The sequence below is a fragment of the Ammospiza caudacuta genome, chromosome 28 (genome assembly GCF_027887145.1).
Source record: "Ammospiza caudacuta isolate bAmmCau1 chromosome 28, bAmmCau1.pri, whole genome shotgun sequence".
Classification (NCBI taxonomy): Eukaryota; Metazoa; Chordata; class Aves; order Passeriformes; family Passerellidae; genus Ammospiza; species Ammospiza caudacuta.
In genome coordinates this window covers 2,005,142-2,023,744 of record NC_080620.1, presented here as the reverse complement: position 1 = coordinate 2,023,744, position 18,603 = coordinate 2,005,142, and the positions used below count along the sequence as shown (strand labels likewise).

Genomic DNA, 18,603 nt, shown 5'->3' with positions numbered 1-18,603 from the left:
CCAAGAGCCCCATCACAGCAGAGAGCTCTGAGCCCCTTAGAACCCCCCTGGAAGGATCCCAGCTGCTGGGAGCCCCTGCACCAGGAGAGGGGCGTGCTGGCAGCCAGCTCCAGAGTGGGTGAGAGACACGGCCTGGCAAAGCTGAGAGCTCCAAGGAGCCCTTCCCACAGCTGAGCATCTGGACACGACTTCTGCTTCCCAGCACCAAGACTCAGCCCAGTGCCTGCCCGGCGGGCTCAGGCATCCCTGAGCTCCTGCCCACTCACCAGGGCAGCAGGGTCAGCCACAGTGCCAGGGCCAGGAGGACATCCAGGCCACCAAGGCAGCTGTGGGATGCCTGTACTGCAATCCTGTGCCTGCTGCCCACAGGCAAAGCCAGGAGCTCCCTGGGGATGCACAGGCCAAACACTCTCCAAGCTGCTCGGGCCCCGGCGAGGACGCTGGGCCTTGCCCAGCCCCCTGGAGGAGCTGCCACCCCACAGGCAGTGCCCAGCCAGCAAGGACACCCCACAGGCAGTGCCCACCCGACAGGCAGAGCCCAGCCAGCAGGGCCACGTCAGGCTCCAGCCCCTGACACCAGCACAGAGACCCCTGCACATCACCCAGCAGTGCCGGGCGCAGGCAGAGCGCAGCAGGAGGGTTTGCAGAGCAGGACTGGGGAGGAGGAAGGGGATGAGGGACAGGAGGAGCGAGGCAGAGCATGAGCTGGGCCCACGGAGTGCCCGGGCCTGCCTGGCACCACGGAGTGCCCGGCCCTGTAATGGCAACAGCAGGAGCTGTGCCCAGGTCTGGGGCTGAGCACCAGCAGAGTCTCCGTGGAGCAGCAGGAACGAGCGAGAGCGGCGGGGACGGAAGCAGAGATAGAGGAAGCGGCGCAGGCCCAGCCAGGGGATCCACCACGGATGTGCCATGGATGTGCCACCATCCATGAGGGAGGCACCCCCAGGCCCAGGCAGGGCTGAGCAGCAGCGGGCAGGAGGCGGCGAGGGCGGCGAGCACGGACGGGGCTGACGGCGCCAGCACAGCACCCAGGCAGGGCCAGGGCAGGGGACACGGCCAAGGAGTGCCCGGGGAGGGAGGAGAAGCAGGGCTGGGAGCCAGGGCTCCTGTCAAGGAGGAGCAGGGAGGTCCCTGCTCAGACCAGCAGCACTGGGGGCAGAGCAACGCCCACCCAGCTGCTGTGCTGCAGTGTGCCTGCCATCCATCCATCCATCCATCCATCCATCCATCCATCCATCCATCCATCCATCCATCCATCCATCCATCTCCAACCACCTCTAACTCCCCCTGGCAGCACCAGGGAAGCCCAGCAGCCCTGAGGAAGCAGCACCAGCCTCATCTACGAGCCGTGATCATCCCATCACACCACAGGGACAGGCAGAACCTGCTGCACCCTGGCATGTGCAGCCCCAGGGCAGGGGAGCGGGGCTGATGCCCAGGGTGGCTCCGCTCCCTCCCGTGCCCGCCCTGCCCCAGGAGGTTTCATGTACCTGCACGGACCCCCCGAGCCTGCCGGCTGCCAGGTGAGCTCCCAAAGGCTCCTCGGCAGGCTGCCCACCGGCCTGAGGATCCCACACCTCCATCCCCTCGGGCGGCTGCTCGCGACAGGCAGGAGGAACAGAATGAAAAGAAACAAAAGAAAAAGAGGGAGAATGGGGAAGAGAAGGGAGAAGTGGAGGGAAGGGGTGGGAAAAGTGGCAAAGGGAATCGAGAAAATAAGACATGCAAAAGCAAAAACATGACCGGAGCAGCTCGAGTTGGTGATTGCGGAGGGCACCGTGCAGCAGCGTCCCTGCGGTGACAACGGGGGTCTGTGTCCCCCTGCCACCCACACACACCCCCCAGGGCCAGCCCCACGCAGCCCCTGGAGCAGGGCCAGCTCCAGCAGGGCCGGGGCCGTGTTTGGGAGCGGGCTGGGGCAGCAGAGCCGGAGCTGCAGCCAGGCCCAGGTGACGCCGCATCCCCAGGACGACGCAGGGCTCGGGCTCGGCAGGGCCTGAGTGGCACCAGCTGGGCCAAACCCTCCCTGAGTGAGCACAGCACGGCCCCAGAGCTGTGGGGACACCCTGTGTCCCCAGGCAGGGCTTGGACACCCTGTGTCCCCAGGCAGGACACTGCTCCCATGCTCCAGGAGCTCTGTGCTTTGCTCTTCCCCCTGCTCTGGACAGGGATGTCCAGCATGGCATTTCCCTGACAGAGCAGACCTTGCTGGGAGTGAGCTCCCAGAAATGAGCCAGAGGTGACTGATTTGACATTTTCCTCTCCCTAAGGAAGCTCTGCCAGGCTCCCTGTGCTGGGCAGGAGCAGTGTGGGTAGCAGAGTGCTGTACCCCCTGCTCCAGCCCCTCTGCAGTTGCTCTGCCCCCAATGAGGTTTGGGAGGACAAGGGTTTGTACAGATAGGACTGCTGGAAACACATGAGGTTCTCTCTCAGTGGCAGCAGTGCCAGAGACACGTGTCCTGCACCAGGGCAGGACAGGCCACAGCACTGGAGCAGTTCTGAGCCCCTGGCCCCTTTCCCACACTGATCCCTGCCCCGGGCTGGGCTCCCTGTGCCCTGCCCATTCCCAGAACAAAGGCAGCCCCAGCGTGGGGCAAAATGCTGCCAAGCTGCCCCCCAGTCCTGCCCTCCCTTGTGCCATGTCACTGTCCCATTGATGGAAGAGCATCACAAGCAGAGCAGCGAGTCACCCCATGGGGACAGTGAGTGTCCTTAGAGCTGGCTCAGCCTGCACCAAGCCCTGCCCCACACCCCAGGCTGGACCCTGCCCCTCCCCAGCTGATGTCCAGGCCTGGCACCCCCCAGTCACACTCCAGCCCCCACAGTGCCTCCTCCCTGTCCTGCCAGGCCACAGGGACACTGCCCTGGGCCCGGTGAGCCACAGACCCAGAGCTGTGGGAGGGAACTCCTCCAACAGAGCACTGAGGGAAAGGCATGTCCCAGTCCCTGCCACCAACCATCCCTGCTGGGCTCCACGTCCCTGGAGCTGCCCAGCCCATGGCCCCCTGCCCCAGGCAGGCTGTGCCATTGCTCACCTGGTGTTTGGTGTGTGGCTGTGCTTTGTCTCTGTTCGGGGGCTGCACCTGCACCTCGCTGTGCATCGTGCCAATGGGGGTGGGCTGGGGACACAAAGGACAATGTCAGTGCAGCACAGAGCCCTCCCAGCACCCCACAGCCAGATCCAACATGCAAAACCCCCAGAACCAGGGCCTGATCTCTGCCCCTACCCCTGCCCCAGCAGTGCCATGCTTGGTATCCGGGTGCACTGAGCCCAAGGAATGCACCTATGGCAGTGAAAGAGCTCAGAGCCTCAAATTCCCGTGTCACAGCCCTGGAGCTGTGACTGGTGAGGAGGATGGAACTGGACACAGTGTGTGGCAGGGATGGCTGAGTGCCACCTCCTCCCTGGCTGCTGTCCCTGCTCCCTGGGGTGCCTCCCCTGTGCCCCAGGCCCTGGGCTCTCACTCACCAGAGGTTTCCCTGCCCAGTCGTATTCGTAGTCGAACACGTAACCGTTCCTCTCGAACAAGTCTGTGAAGAGCTTCCTCAGGTAGTCGTAGTCGGGCTTCTCGAAGAAATCCAGGCGCCGCACGTAGCGCAGGTACGTGGCCATCTCCTCTGTGGGGACAGGGGGCTCAGGGGACAGCACAGGGGGCTCAGGGCAGGGGCTGGGCAGGGCACAGCTCTCACCTGGGAAGTTCTCACAGAGCACCTCCACTGGGGTGGCTCTTTTGGTGTCACCGATCTTCTGGTACCTCTCCTTTAGTGTGTCGGCCTGGTGGTGACAAGGGGGGTCAGCATAGGGGCCAGCACTGCCCTGGGCTGTCACACCATCTGTGATTTTTTGGGCCCTTTTTCCCAGGTAACTCCTTCCCTCCCTGGGCAGGTATGCAGGACAAACCCCAGGGCATCCAGGACAGCCACTGTGAGAGCAGCTGGGGGGACACAGGGAGATCTGCACAGCACTGCAAGGGCCTGGCATGGAGCTCAGAGCTGGTAGGGTGCTAACCCTCCAACACCCCAGGGGCCAAACCTTCCCCCTCCCCATGCCAGGGCACAGCCACACCCACAGGAAGCCATGCCCAGGGGCAGCAGGAGCTGGCAGTTACCTTGAGGCCTTGCCAAGGAAGGCTCCCACGGAGGAAGTACATAAACATGTGCCCTAATGCTTCCAGGTCGTCCCTGCGGCTTTGTTCTGCATGGACAAAGAGACAAGGGTCAGTTCTCACCACAGCCACTGTCCCTGTCCAGCCCCCAGATCCTGCAGCACCCTGAAGAGCAGGAGAGGCAGCCTGTGCCCATCCCCACCTCTGCCACCCCTGCCCTGCAGTCCCTCCCTTCAGCAGGAGGCAGGGCTGGCTGCCTGTGCCACACACCTTTCCCCAGGTGGGTGTTGATGCTCATGTAACGTGCTGTCCCTGTCAGGCTCTTGTGCTCTCGGTAGGGGATGTGTTTTTTGGTCTCGGGGTCGATGTACTCTTTGGCCAGGCCAAAATCGATGATGTGGATGGTGTGCTGCCGCTTGCTGCCCGGCCGCCCCACCAGGAAGTTCTCTGGCTTCACATCTCTGTAGATCAGGCTTTTGGTGTGCACATACTCCATCCGTGTGATCTGGGGCACAAGGAGGTGTCAGTGCCAGGGCAGAGCCCCCACCCTGTGTCCTGCACACCCCTGCCCTGGGCACCTCTCCCCTGCTCCCCTCAGCCAAGGATAGGCACATCAGCTCCTTCCCACCATGGGACACAGCCCCAGGCCAGCTGCACCCTGGGCACGTCACAGACATCTTTTGTGAAAAATCCTTTCCTTAGGATTTTTCCTCCTGAAAAGCCTCAAAAACAAAATATAAACAATGGTTATCTGCTGCTGTGGAATGCAACAAGTAGATCTGTGATTGGTCTCATGTGGTTGTTTCTAATTAATGGCCAATCACAGTGAGCTGGCTTGGACTCTCTGTCCAAGCCACAAGCCTTTGTTATTCATTCCTTCTTTTGCTATTCTTAGCTAGCCTTCTGATAAAATCCTTTCTTCTATTCTTTTAGTATAGTTTTAATATAATATATATAATAAAATAATAAATCAAGCCTTCTGAAACACGGAGTCAGATCCTCATCTCTTCCCTCATCCTCAGACCCCTGTGAACATGCTCACAGGCACACAGCGAGATGCTCTGGGCACACTGAGATGCTTGTCAAGGCTCAGAGAGGGGCTGAGAAGGGTGGAGAGCTCTCCTTCAGAAGGGACCAGGCCAGGTTGGGCTGTGCCAACATCTTCCCCTTATTCCCCATGGGATGCCCGTGCTGCCTGCCCACGGTGCCCACACACCCCCTGCTCCCCAGGGCAGCCATGCAGGGCTGCAGGGGAGCAGTGCTGCAGGGGAGCAGTGCTGCAGGGGAGCAGTGCTGCAGGGGAGCAGTGCAGGGCTGCAGGGGAGCAGTGCAGGGCTGCACTCACCAGCTGGATGGCAATCATCAGGACAGTTTTGAGCGTGAAGGTTCGATCACACAGATCAAAGAGATCTTCCAGGCTGGGTCCGAGCAGCTCCAACACCATGGCGTTGTACTTCCCACAGGGGCCAAAGTAGTAAACCTGAGGAATTCCTTCTGCAAGAGACAGAGCAGGGGCTGTGCAGGGCTGCAGCAGGGCCAGGCTGTCACAGCCATGCCACTGCAGGGGGGGATGTCCCTGCACAGCCAGCCTGGCTCTGCTCAGAGCAGCTCCATCTGCATCCCTGACTCTGCTGAGGGGTGGTGGGGGGAAATAACTAAATCAAAAGAGATCAAAGATGAGACAAGGCATCTGTGTGAAACCCTGTGGAGCAGATGGGCAGGAGCTCCAGCTGGGGTGAAGTTGCAGAGTCACATTTAGGGGAAGCCTCTCTCCCCAGCCCAGCCCAGCCCAGCCCAGCCCAGCCCAGCCCAGCCTGTACCTGCATTGCCGAGCTGTTTGTAGAACCGATACTCCAGGTGCAGCTGGGGGGCCCGGGACTTTATGGGTTCCTTGGAGGAGAGAAAGGAGAACAGTTAAGTAGGAAGCAGGATGTTCAGGGGGTCTGGGTGTCAGACACATCTTTCACATGCTGGCAGGAGCTGGACTGAGAGCATTTGGGGTTGGGAATAAGTGGTATAAAATGGAGATGAAGCCTCGGGGGATGATGAGAGAAAATCAGCCCATATGAGAGCCAGATCATCTCATCCAGAGAGGGAAAACATTAATGGGATCAGGTACCAGTGGGGCCACCCTCTGTGCTGCTGGCACTGGCTGAGCACAGCACAGGTCATGGTCATGAGGGATGGGAGAAGCAAGACTCAGCTCTTCCCTGCCCAGACCCAGATCACCCCACCTGCAGTGATGTGGGTGCCCATCAATTCCCAGCACAGCCACCACATCCATCACATGCCAGCCCAACACCATGGGAGAAAGAGCAGAAGCTCCTTCCCACTGGCTGGAACATCCCCCACCCCACCACGGAGGAACTCCCTGCTTTGACAGCCACTCACCAATTTGATAGCTACGTATTCATTTGTGTAGAGATTCTTCCCTGCGGGGAGAGACACAAAAAGGAGATGAAAAGCAGATCCTGCATCACCCCTACCACATATCCACCACTGTCCCTGAGGGCACCTGGGCTCACAAACATTCTGAACAGGTTCTGCAGCTCCCACAACACCTGAAGGAGCCTCAAGGCACGAGCAGGAGCAGAATCCACTGTGGGGAGTTGCAACATGCCTGCTAATTATCCCCAGGTGGGGAGTGTGGATTCCTCTGGGATGGGGAGGCTCCTCAGGCTGGAGCCAAGGCTGGTGGGACGGGGCAGCAGCAGGGAGGGGACAAGGCTGAGACTTGGTGCTCCCAAAGGGGGAGGGGGCTATGGAGGGATGGCCAGAGTTGGGGGACACTGAGTTATGGCCAGGGGGACCCTGCAAAGGGTGGCAGGGAGAAGAGACACCCAGGAGCACTGGCACAGCTGGCAGTGCTCTGAGGGCACCACAGGCAGGTGGGAATCTGTCCCCCAGGGCTGGGGTCACTCTGGGAATGGCAGACACTTATATGTGTGAATGAACCTCATCCCTGGGGATGGTCCTGCCCACCCAAGGGCACAGGAGAGGCCAGGAGCAGACCCATGGCATGGCCCAGTCTGCACAAGGAGCTGAAGGCTGCAGGGAGAACCCAGGGGAGTGAAGGAGCAGCTGTGGCACCCAGCACCCTGTAGAGCACCCCCAGAGGGCTTCACACCTGCACAGGACTTGGCACACCATAACCACAGGAAGGTTGAGCTCAGGGTGCCTCCACATCCCCCCAGACCAGGAAAAGGGGACACAGCTGGGAAGCAGCAGCACAATCTCTGTCCCACCCCACAAAGGCCAAGATTAAAGGTGCAGGAACAGCTCTGAGTGCTCCCTGTGCCTGCAGGAGCCCGGGCAGGAGGGGGTTAAGGGCAGCAGGGATCCCCAAGGCTGCCATGTGGGGATCTGATGGAGCTGCATCTGTCTCCTCGGATTTTCTCCAAGCAATTTGCTCAGGGAACAAGCTCCTCCTGGCCTAAGATTTCATCTGCTCCCAGGGCTGCTCTCCACCTGAAGCAGCCATAAATCCTGGCTGGGTGACATCAGAGGCAGCTGCTGAGCGCCAGGATTACGGGAGAGGGATGAATGGGAGATATTAATGGAGCAGCTCCTCCCAAGGATGGGCTCTGCAGCCAAGGAGGGGCTCAATGCCCCCCTGACCCTCTCCCATCCCTGGGGACCTCTGCCAAGCCACTCTGTCTGCTGCTGCTTCTGCATAAAGCAAATCCCTTCACAGAGATTAGGGAGGAAGGGATTTGGGAGGGAGGGAGAGAGCAAAGTCTGGTGAACACAGCGTGTGCAGATGCAGGGGTTTGTCCCATCACACACTGACACTTCCTGGGGAGCAGGTGGGACACCCCCAGACCTGTGCATGCCTCCACAGGGCTCTACAGTGCAATCTGAAACAATTACTGCTGCCTTCAGGGCAGCAACGTGGGATCAGAGAACTCACAGCTGGATTTTCCCTGAGGTCAGGCAGGATTTGAAGGGGGAAAAATGTAACATGGCAGGAAAACTGCCAGAGGCACACTGCAAATGGGACTCAGCAGGGATGGAGGCAGGAGAATCCCCAGCAGTGGCATCTGTCCTGTCCCCATCACACAGTGGTGGCACTAAAAGCTACCAGCAACAAGGCTCTGGAGCTGGCAGCATTCTCCCAGCCCAAAAATGAGTCCAGATAATTTGGTATTCCCCTGGTTCAGCCCTTCCTAGGGGAGCTTGGACACAGCTGATGGACAAGATGTGAGCAGAGAGGGTATGGACTGGTCAAATCACCTCTCTCTGCTTCCCCTTTCTGAATGAAAAAAGGTGCAAATAGCAGAACTGGGGACTGGAAACTGTCATGAGATTAATAAACCAAGAGAAAAGAAAAGCAAAGAGCAAGGAGGGAGGATCCTTCCATGCCAGGGAATTCCCCACTCCAGCTCCTGGAGCCACCCTCTCTGCCCCAGTGTTCACAAGGGGACAACTCTGACACCCAAAATGTGCCAGAGCCCAGGGAGTGCCGGGGAGGACTGGAGCAGGCAGGACTTGCAGCACAAAAGGTGCTTGTGAAAGGAAATAAAAGAGAAAAGTGGTGAGATGGGTGGCAGGAAGCAAATATTTGCACTGCAGGGGCCTTTGCCCAGCCAGAGGTGCCTCCAAACCCATCTGGCAGCACCTGCAGGATCAGAGAGGGATCAGAACAGGCTGAGGGCAGGAGCAGGCAGCCAGGCTGTGTTTAGAGCAGGAGCTGGCTCTCTGTGCTGCCCCTGCCCAGGATTTGGCAGCAGAGCCCAGCACCTGCTCCTGCACATCAGGAGGAGTGGGCTCAGCTCTGGCTCCCAGCTGGATCCCATCCCAGCAGCTCAGAGCCCGGGATCACAGAAGCTTTAAGGTGGGAAAAGACCTTTCAGATCACCACTGACCATCAGCCAGCAGCACCACCATGTTCACATTAGCCCATGTCCCCAAGTGCCACTTTCACACCTTTTTGAGCACTTTGTGGGTGGTGACTCCACTCCTACCCTGGGCAGCCTGTTCCAATGCTTCCCAACCCTCTCAGGGAAGAAATTTTCCCAATTTCCAATCTAAACCTCCCCTGGCCAAGCCTGAGGCCGTTCCCTCTCCTCCTGTCCCTGTTCCCTGTGAGCACAGCCCCGGGCTGTCCCCTCCTGTCAGGAGCTGTGCAGAGCCACAAGGTCACCCCTGAGCCTCCTTTTCTCCAGGCTGAGCCCCTTCCCAGCTCCCTCAGCCTCTCCTGGGGCTCCAGACCCTTCCCCAGCCCCATTCCTGTCTCTGGACACGCTCCAGCCCCTTGCTGTGAGGGGAAAAGTGAGCACTGAGGCTGCCCCTTGCCCTTGGCACAGCACTGTGCCCATGGTGGGCACCTTTGTGCAGCAGCACAGAGCTGTGCCTGGGTACACAGATGGGAATTTGGCTGTGCCTGGGTACACAGATGGGAATTTGGCTGTGCCAGGGCACCAGGATGGGAATTTGGCTGTGTTTGGGCACCAGGGTGGGGATTTGGCTGTGCCAGGGCACTGAGATGGGAATTTGGCTGTGTCTGGGCACCAGGATGGGAAATTGGCTGTGTTTGGGCACCAGGGTGGCAATGTGGCTGTGCCAGGGCACTGAGATGGGAATTTGGCTGTGCCAGGGCACTGGAATGGGAATTTGGCTGTGCCTGGGCCAGACTGGAATGGGAATTTGGCTGTGCCTGGGCACTGAGATGGGAATTTGGCTGTGCCTGGGCACTGAGATGGGAATTTGGCTGTGCCTGGGCACTGAGATGGGAATTTGGCTGTGCCTGGGCACCAGGATGGGAATTTGGCTGTGCCAGGGCACCAGGATGGGAATTTGACTGTGCCTGGGCACTAGGGTGGGAATTTGGCTGTGCCTGGGCAGTGAGATGGGAATTTGGCTGTGTCTGGGCACCAGGATGGGAATTTGGCTGTGCCTGGGCAGTGAGATGGGAATTTGGCTGTGTCTGGGCACCAGGATGGGAATTTGGCTGTGCCTGGGCAGTGAGATGGGAATTTGGCTGTGCCAGGGCACCAGGATGGGAATTTGGCTGTGCCTGGGCACCAGGATGGGAATTTGGCTGTGTTTGGGCACTGGAATGGGAATTTGGCTGTGCCAGGGCACCAGGATGGGAATTTGGCTGTGCCTGGGCACCAGGGTGGGAATTTGGCTGTGCCTGGGCACTGGGATGGGAATTTGGCTGTGCCTGGGCCAGACTGGGACTGGCACCACGTCCCTGCACTGCCCAGGATGCCAAGGCCAGCAGGGACAGGGAGAAGCAGGATCCAAATGCACAGCCCTGGCAGCCACAACTCCTGCCCACGTCATTCCCCTTCTGGCTTGCCACAAATGCCTGATGCCAATTGTTTTTTTTAGATTTTATCTTTAAACAGATCACTTGATTTTGGACACCTCCTACATGGGTGGACATCTGTCTCTACCTGGGGCAGCTGAGCTGAAGCACCCTAAGGACAGATCACCACGTGTCCCTTGGTGGGGTGCAGAAATGAGGCAATGTGGTCCCTTTTTGGGGAAGACAATGTCCCCTTCCTCCCTCCCCACCACTGGGAGATGGAAGATCACCTCCAGGTACATTTTTTCAAGATCTCATGGCCTTTGTTATGAGAGCAAAAAGGCCAAAGAAGGTCTGGGAGCTTTTAAATACCGAGCTGCAGTTTGGCCTCTAAAGCCTTGAGGACTGAATTCTCTATTCCCAGGGAAATCTGAGTGCCCAGCAAGAGCTGGGGAACATCCCTGCTCATGCCACCACTTCACAACAGGAGCCCTCTGGTCCCTTGCCATTCATGTGCAGCTGGAGGAATCCCTAAATCCTGAAAGCATTCCTGAGCCCTGATGCAGTCTGGAGGCACACCTAAGGAAGAGAGATGTGATTTTAGGAGAGAAGCCACATAGCTGTGGTGATGAGATCCCGTGCTCAGGCCTCTGGCATGTTACGGCCAGGCACTGCAGGGTGTGACAGAGCTCAAAAGCCATGTGGAGGGACTGGAAGCTTCTCTTGCTGGTGGCAAGGACAAACTCTCACTGTGACAATCGACCACTGTGGAGCCCTGGAGCGAGAGCTGGCTGCTTGTCCCTGCAGCCAGGAGCAAACTGAGCCCAACTGCTCCCAGGTCCCTGCAGCAACCTCCCTGCCAGATTGACAGACATTGCTCAGATCCATGTCACACTCGTGTCCCCTCACTGAAAATGAGGGGGAGGAAAAGGCAGGGGGGTCACAGTGACCCCTCAGCACTGAGAACAGCAAAGCAACACAGCCCCAGCCTCCTGCTAGGATCCAGCTCACCCAGAAACACAGACCCACTGCAGAATGCTCAGTGGCAAGCAAGGAAAAGGAGGTGCAAGGACACAGGTGGAGCCTGCACAGCTCAGGGCTCTCTGGGAGGCACTGGCAGCAGGAGTGGCCAGGTCCACCCAGGGAACCGAAAGGAGCAGCTGGTGCAGCAAAACCCCCCAGCACCTCTCCTTCCACAAGCCCTGGGTCTGGAGGAAGGCTCAGAGCTCCTCATGACAGCAGGACAGACAGCTGAGCAGGGGAACTGCTGGGCTGCATTTCCAGCAGAGCGTTTCCCAGCTCTGCAATTACACAGCAGGGAAGTGCGGGGAGGGGACGGGCGAGCCTGGCACCAGGCAGTCTGTCACACAGGGCAGAGCTGACATTAGCTCCCCACACAGGGAGGGGGGACTGACCTCACCCCAGCCAGGGCTGCCACAGCTCCTCCCCAGGCCCATGTTCAGGGCAGGTTTAGCTCAGAGCAGGTTTAGTTCAGAGCTCGGTTTGAGAAGGCGCTGCTTAAAATATCACAGAGCAACAAGGCTGTGGCTGTGCCAGGCTCTGGGGACTGCCTCTCCTCCCTCTCCCCAGAGCACAAACCCCTTCCCAAAGCACTCACACCAAGCTGGCAGGGACTCCACCCACACATTCCTGGAGACATCCAGACTGTGCTGCTGGCACAGAGGTGCCTGGCCCTGCCTGATGCCAAGCAAAGGGTTAACAGCTTGCTGAAAGTCTCCAGGGACATTCCCAGCCCTGGGAGAGGAGCAACCTCCCCACTCTCCAAACAGGAGTTTACTTGAGGAGTTTCCTGATAAACTTGGTTCAAAATGGAAAATGACTATGGAAGATGCTTGGGTTTTATTCCTCCTTTTCTCTGACCTGCACAGAATTTCAGGAGTCTCTCAAACAACCAGTTTCAACAACTGAAGAATTTACCCAGGATAAAAAACAAATGGAAAATCTAGATGTTTGTCCCAGCAGAGTGAACATCCCTCAGGCCTCCATGCTCCATCCCTGTCCTGAGGCACACCCAGAGCCAAGTGGGGTGAGATTTGTGAGCCCACAGTGGCATCTCCTGAATCCTTCCCCACTCAGTGTTCCTGGATTTAGGGACACCCAGATCTCCATGGCCACCACTGCTTACAACAGACAGATCCAGCCTGCAGTGCTCTCCCTAGCAGACCCAGAGAGCAACAGGCACAGGAGGAGATGGGAAACACCTCTGCAATGAGTCCTTTGGGCTGGGATGGGCCTTGGTAGATCAAACACAAATGGAGGAAGAGGAACAGAACAGGGGCAATGCTTCCACTCTGTGTGCCCAGTCCGCACCATTGTGCCCATGGCCACAGGCTGGTGCAGAAGGAGGATGCCAGGGCAGTCCTGGCAGGAGTGGGTACAGTGAGGTACAGTGAGGACAGACATGAGGACACCATTCTCACCTAGACGGAGCTCCCCGAAATTGCCGCATCCAATCTTCTTGCCGACGCGGAAGTTGGGACCCACCATTAAGACTCCCGAGTTGGTTCCAGCACCCCGGCCTCCATGACCACTCCTTCCTCCACCTGTCTTGGACATTCTTTTACCTTCCTCCAGCTCCCCTTTCCCTCCTCTCTTATCAAAATCCATAAGTTTGTGATACCCCGGCCTCTCCACGGTTACGCTGCTGCCATACAAATCCCAGAGCTGCCGAAAATGGAAGGGTGAGGAGGACACAAGCAGGGTTCCTCTTGGTTAATACAGCATCCCGGGGAGCGCTGGGAGGGTGGGGGCTGGAGAACCAGGGGCAAGAGGCCGTCCAGGGCTGCTGGGCTACTGCAATGTCAGTGCTTCCCAAGGTCCTGCCAGGACTGGCATCATCGCCGCTCACAGGGAGGTCTTTGGTGGAGAGAACATCCTGCACACAGGGTCCTCCCAGCGCAGCTCCTCGGCGTCCCAGCTGTGCAAAGAGAGAGGCACAAAATCAGGATGAGAAGGCTGAGGGTAACAGAGGGCTCTGGGTTCCTCAGAGTCCCTCCAGCACCTTCCCTGCAGACAGGTAATTGCTACAGCAGTGACAGTGCTGCAGTTGAGGGGTGGCAGAAGCTGGGATAAACATCAGGTCCCAGAGAGCCCCATGCCTGAGACGTTGGTTTAAATAAACAAATGAATTTAAAAAGCTTGGTCAGCTGGAGGTGAAATGGTTGATGAATGGCTCCATGTTGGAGCCAGTCAGGAGTGATGTGGGGACAGAACTGTCCCCATGGGGAAGGGCTGCTGGCAGCTCCTAGAAGCATTCAGAGGCACCAGCCAGGGACTGTGGGAGCCCCCAGGAGCAGGGGACAATGAACCCAGCATTGTGGGGCTGCCCATGGAGTGAAATTGATTTCACCTGGCTGGGAGGGTCCCTGTGGATCCAGGGGCAGGGGCCAGGATCCTGTGCCAGCAGCCCTGCCCAGGACACCGTTCCTGGGGAACGGCCACACTCAGGGCACCCACCACAGCCCACCTGGGCTGGGGAAACACCCACTTGGCAAACAGGACCCTGCTAACATCCCACTGCCTCCTCCTCTGCTCTTATCAACCAACCTTGATTTTCATTGCAAAGCTGGGAGTGAGGCCCCTTGGCTGTGACACTGGCCAGAGCAAATGATGCTCATGGCAGCTTGTTTGCTCAGGCTGCAGCACCTTGCTGCCTGTGTGCTCCCAGTGAGGCTGCTGGAAAGCCCCCATGCTGCTGGTGGGGTTATCTGGGTTCCCCTCCACAAGCAGCAATCAGCTCAGCCCCCCAAACCAGGGAGCTCCTCCTCGTGTGCACAGCCCTGCTCATGGCTGGATGAGGTGACCTTTAAAGGTTTCCCCAACCCACACTATTCCATGATTCCATGACAGTGGCTCCACACACATCCCTGTGCAAGCCCAACATCACCCAGCAGCCCAACATCAAAGCCAACCAAAGCCTTGAGTCCTTCTGGACACAAGACTGGGATGAAAAGAACCATGGACCTGCTCTGTGCTCCTCGAGGAACCGGGTGCCCAGGAGGGAACTGTGCTCTCCCTCCCTGCACTGGGGAGGTCAGGCTGGGTTCCTTCTCACAAGGAGGCAGAAAAGACAGTCAGGAAACTAAACATGGACAGAGGAGATCAAACAGGATCTGGGCACATGAGAGACCCACACCTCCTTTTCTCCCTTGCTCTGGTTTTGCTCCCAGCTTGACCCTTGCCATGCTTCACCTGGCCCCCTCCCCACCTCTCTCTGCTCCTCTCCAGCCCCTGTGACACCACTGAAAGCTCCCAAGAGCTCCCAGGGCCAGCACAGACTCCTGCTGACCCCCTGGGTTATCCAAGCAAACCCCCCCTCCAGCTCCAGGAAATGAACACACTGCGAGCTCTGAGGCTTGGCCAAACCCTGTAAAACTTTTTATTGGCTCTCAATAGCTATTAATAAAAAAAAAAAAAAAAAAAAAAAAAGGCTTCTCATGCTCAAGTGGTACACAGAGGGAAATGTGGGAGCTCTAAGAACAACCAACAACCCAGGGAAAAAAAGACACCAAAGCCAGAGCTCAGCAGGAAGAAGGACTGGCTGTGTAAGGGTTTAGGGGCAGGACAGCCCCTGAGGGGGGCTGACACCAAATCCTCCCTCTCCTCAGCACCCTGGCACACTGCCACTGCTCCCCAGGAGGGACCAGCGCTGCTCCAAGGGCGCAGAGTGCTGGGGGTGCCACTTGTGGGACCTGCCTGGACCTCCTGCTCCCATCCAACACCCCTGGAGCATCCCTAGAGCACAGCAGCCTGGCTGTCTGAGGCCACAACACACCAACAACGGACACCACCGTGCTGCACGAGGGAAACTGAGGCACGGGGAGCCCTCCATGCCTCCCGTGCTGGCTGCTGCCCTGCTGCTCCCTTCCCCCAGAGCGTGTCCGTGCCAGCAGGAAGCGCGCTGGGAGCGGCAGGAGCAGGGCTTCCCTGAGCTTTGTTCTGCCCCAGCCCCGAGCACGCCGGGCCCACACGTGACATCCTGCTCATTCTTCACTGCCCCGATGGTTTCCGCTCCGGGTTCAGCACTTGGGGCTGCCCTGGCGACCTCCTCATGCCTGTCCCACCTCCTCATGCCTGTCCCACCTCCTCAGGACACCAAACTGTTCCCAGAGCAGGCAGCTCACACCTTGGCATTCAGGGAGCTGCTTTCCCAGCCACAAGGGGAGCAGCTGGTGATGCACAGCCCTGCTGCAGCTCCATAACCTGTTTTCCTTCTCAATCAGAGCTTTATGCTCAGTCCCAGGGGATCCCAGGCCCAGACTGTTTGCACAGAGTCAGGCGGCCGCCAGCCAGAGCTCAGGGAGCTCCAGCCCCGGCGCTTGGGATTATTTTCTTTGAAGAGTTATGGGCCAGCTCTGCAAGGGAATTTCAGACAATGAAGTGAGGCAGAAGGGAAAAATTCAATCCTGTTTCCTGTGAGCACAAGGGAGACTGTGCTGCCCTTTCCCAGCCCAGACAAACGCAAGGAGCAGCTCTGGTCCTGCCTGTGGAGCCTCAGGAGCTCTCTTGGAGGGGCCCAGCCCCAAACTCCAATTTCAGGCAGCTGGGCCAGATTCACACCCAGAGGCCACAGCCCAGCCCCCCGTGCTGGGACTGCCATGCTGCAATTCCCCCTTTCCCAAGCTGAGCAGCAGGAAGTGCCTAAACCAAATCCATGTGAGTCAGGGCAGTGATGCTCCCTCACACTCTGCCCACCAGCCTCCCCCATGGATGAGCCAAGGTCCCCTGTGGATGAGCCAAGGGCTGGGGGGAATTGATTTTCTCATCCCAGGAGTGCTGAGGAGACACAGTGGCTCCCTGGACCTCAGGACAAAAGCAGGACCCACCTCTGTGCAGTGTCAGTGACTGCTCAGGTTTTCCACCCCGTGCCATAGAAGGATCACTGGCCTTTAAAATTTAGAACAACCTAATTAGAAACAGAAACTTTTGGTAAAATCCCAGGACTCCCACTGCTCCAGAGCAAAAAAAACCCCCTGTGTTTGTTAAAACACAGCAGCCTTTGCACAGGCAACAGGGACCCAGACCTGACCCATCCTCCCCAGGCAGCAGCACCAGGGGGGCAGATTCCCTGTATAAAACTGATTTCACAATGTCCCATTTTGCACAGGAATCCTCTCCCAAAAGGTCACAGCGAGGCAAGCAGCCTCAGGAAAGCACCTTCTAGGCTGGATTTGTTGGCCTGGAATCAAATCTGATGCAAGATGAGACTAAGAAAACTTGTTTCTCTCTTTGGGAGGGAGTGGGATAAATAAAGGAAAAAAAAAAATGAATTGTCCTGAAATTTAGCAGAAGAAATTCCAAAGCAAGCTGTGGTCTTAAAGCAAATAAGCAGTGCCCTGTCATGTCTGCAGTGCCAGGGATCCTGCAAGGGAAACAAACTGCAGGCAAGTGCCTAAGCACCCCAAAACAGAACCTGAGAAGCACTGGAAGTGCCATAAAAATGGGGCAAGCCCACACACCCTGATTCCCAAAGAGGGAGTTCACAGTGCTTTTGTTGAAACATTGGGTCCTTTTTCTTTGCCATCTGGTTTTAAGCAGGTCAGAGCTGCTCCAGTCACATTTACAAGTTTTTCCCTGCAGATGCAAAGGTGAGAAAAGGGGAATTGGGGTTGGGGGGAGTTGGTTTTTTTCCCTTAAAAAAAGAAAAGCTGCAGCTCTAGTGCTACCCCTTGTCTCTGTGACTTGGACCAAAATATCAAGGCTCGGGAAGTTCCTGCCCACATTTGCAAGTATAAGATGCTGAAGAGTTGTATTTTTAAGAATATTTTCCCTCTAGAATGAAACCCTGTGGCTGCTGAGAAGACACTTGTACAAGCCATCTGGGGCACATTGTTCTCAGCCCTTTATATGAACACACACACACCGTGTTCCTGCCCAAAGAGGTTACAGCTAAACGGGGCAACACAAAAGAGGAGAAGAAGAGGGAAAAAAATAGCAGCAAGTGGCTGGGGAAGGTCAGGGACAGGTCCATGGTGCTGCTTGGAACAGGGTTCAGGTGTCCCTGAGCCCTGGGTGCTGCTCCTTGAGCCCCAGCAGCCTTTGGGATGGTTCTTGGAGCTGCTTTCCCCATGTTCTCTGCACTCTGTGAGCACAAGGGAAACACAGCTGCATCCAGATGAAAGAGAAAGGAAAGCTTCTTGAGAGCACAAAGAGAAAAGCCCTTGACACTCTGCAGCTCCAAGTACAGATCACTGCCAATTAAAGGCTAAAAATAAGCACAAATACCCCAATGTCCCAAAGTATGACCCATCAGCTGGCTCCCAGTTTTTGATTTTTTGGCAAAAATCCAGACCAAAAAGCAACCAGTGGCCTTACACAGCTGAAACCAAATCCCAATAAATTCTAAAAGTTAAGAGGCTGAGCTTAGAGGAAGATCAAAAGTCTTAAAACAAAGCAAAAACTTAAAACGTCTTTAAGAGTGAGCTACAAATGGTCCCAAATGACGTCTGCAAGGGTTTGTTGTTAAACACAAGTTCCAGCCTGCAGAGCTGCAGCCAGTCCTGCTTGTCACAGAGCAGGGCAAGCTGTGCCACACAGGTGTCCCAAAGGTGTCCCAGAACAGGGGACAGCCTCAGCAGGTGTCCCACAGGAGCCAAGGGTTGGGTCACATCAAGGTTCTCATCCATCAAAGTTCCCAAATCCCTCCCTCCAGGACTGATCTCCATCCATTCTTTATCCAGTCTGTGTTTGTGTTTGGGATTGTCCCAGCCCATGGCAGGACCTTGCACTTGGCCTTGTTGAACTCCATGAGTTTGGACCTCTCCAGGTCCCTGTGGATGCCCCATCCCTTCCCTCCAGCTCCACACAGTTCTGTGTCACCAGCAAACCTGCTGAGGGTGCCCTCAGTTTGTTGTTAAACAAAAGTTCCAGCCTGCAGAGCTGCAGTGAGCCCTGCTTGTGATGGAGCAGGGAAAGCTGTGCCACACAGGTGTCCCAAAGGTGTCCCAAAATGGGGGCATGAAAAGCCTCAGCAGGCTTCCCACAGGAGCCAAGGCTTGAGTCACATCAAGTTTCTCATCCACCAAAGTTCCCAAATCCCTCTTTCCAGGACTGATCTCCATCCAGTCTGTGTTTGTGTTTGGGATTATCCCAGCCCATGGCAGGACCTTGCACTTGGCCTTGTTGAACTCCATGAGTTTGGCACAATCCCACCTCTCCAGGTCCCTGTGGATGCCCCATCCCTTCCCTCCAGCTCCACACAGCTCTGTGTCACCAGCAAACCTC

At 57.3% G+C, this 18,603-nt stretch overlaps 1 protein-coding gene across 1 annotated transcript in view; it reads right to left on the bottom strand.

The window, feature by feature from the left end:
- CSNK1G2 (casein kinase 1 gamma 2) overlaps positions 1–18,603 on the bottom strand; it is a 42,683-nt gene that overhangs the window by 2,550 nt on the left and 21,530 nt on the right. Inside the window, exons 2-10 of the mRNA XM_058821234.1 lie at positions 12,801–13,297; positions 6,498–6,538; positions 5,927–5,996; positions 5,452–5,600; positions 4,377–4,611; positions 4,110–4,195; positions 3,691–3,775; positions 3,470–3,618; positions 3,036–3,119 (exon numbers count right to left, since the gene is read on the bottom strand). Of these exons, the coding sequence (XP_058677217.1) occupies positions 3,036–3,119; positions 3,470–3,618; positions 3,691–3,775; positions 4,110–4,195; positions 4,377–4,611; positions 5,452–5,600; positions 5,927–5,996; positions 6,498–6,538; positions 12,801–12,987 (1,086 nt within the window). The 5' untranslated portion in view covers positions 12,988–13,297. The remainder of the gene's footprint in view (positions 1–3,035; positions 3,120–3,469; positions 3,619–3,690; positions 3,776–4,109; positions 4,196–4,376; positions 4,612–5,451; positions 5,601–5,926; positions 5,997–6,497; positions 6,539–12,800; positions 13,298–18,603) is intronic.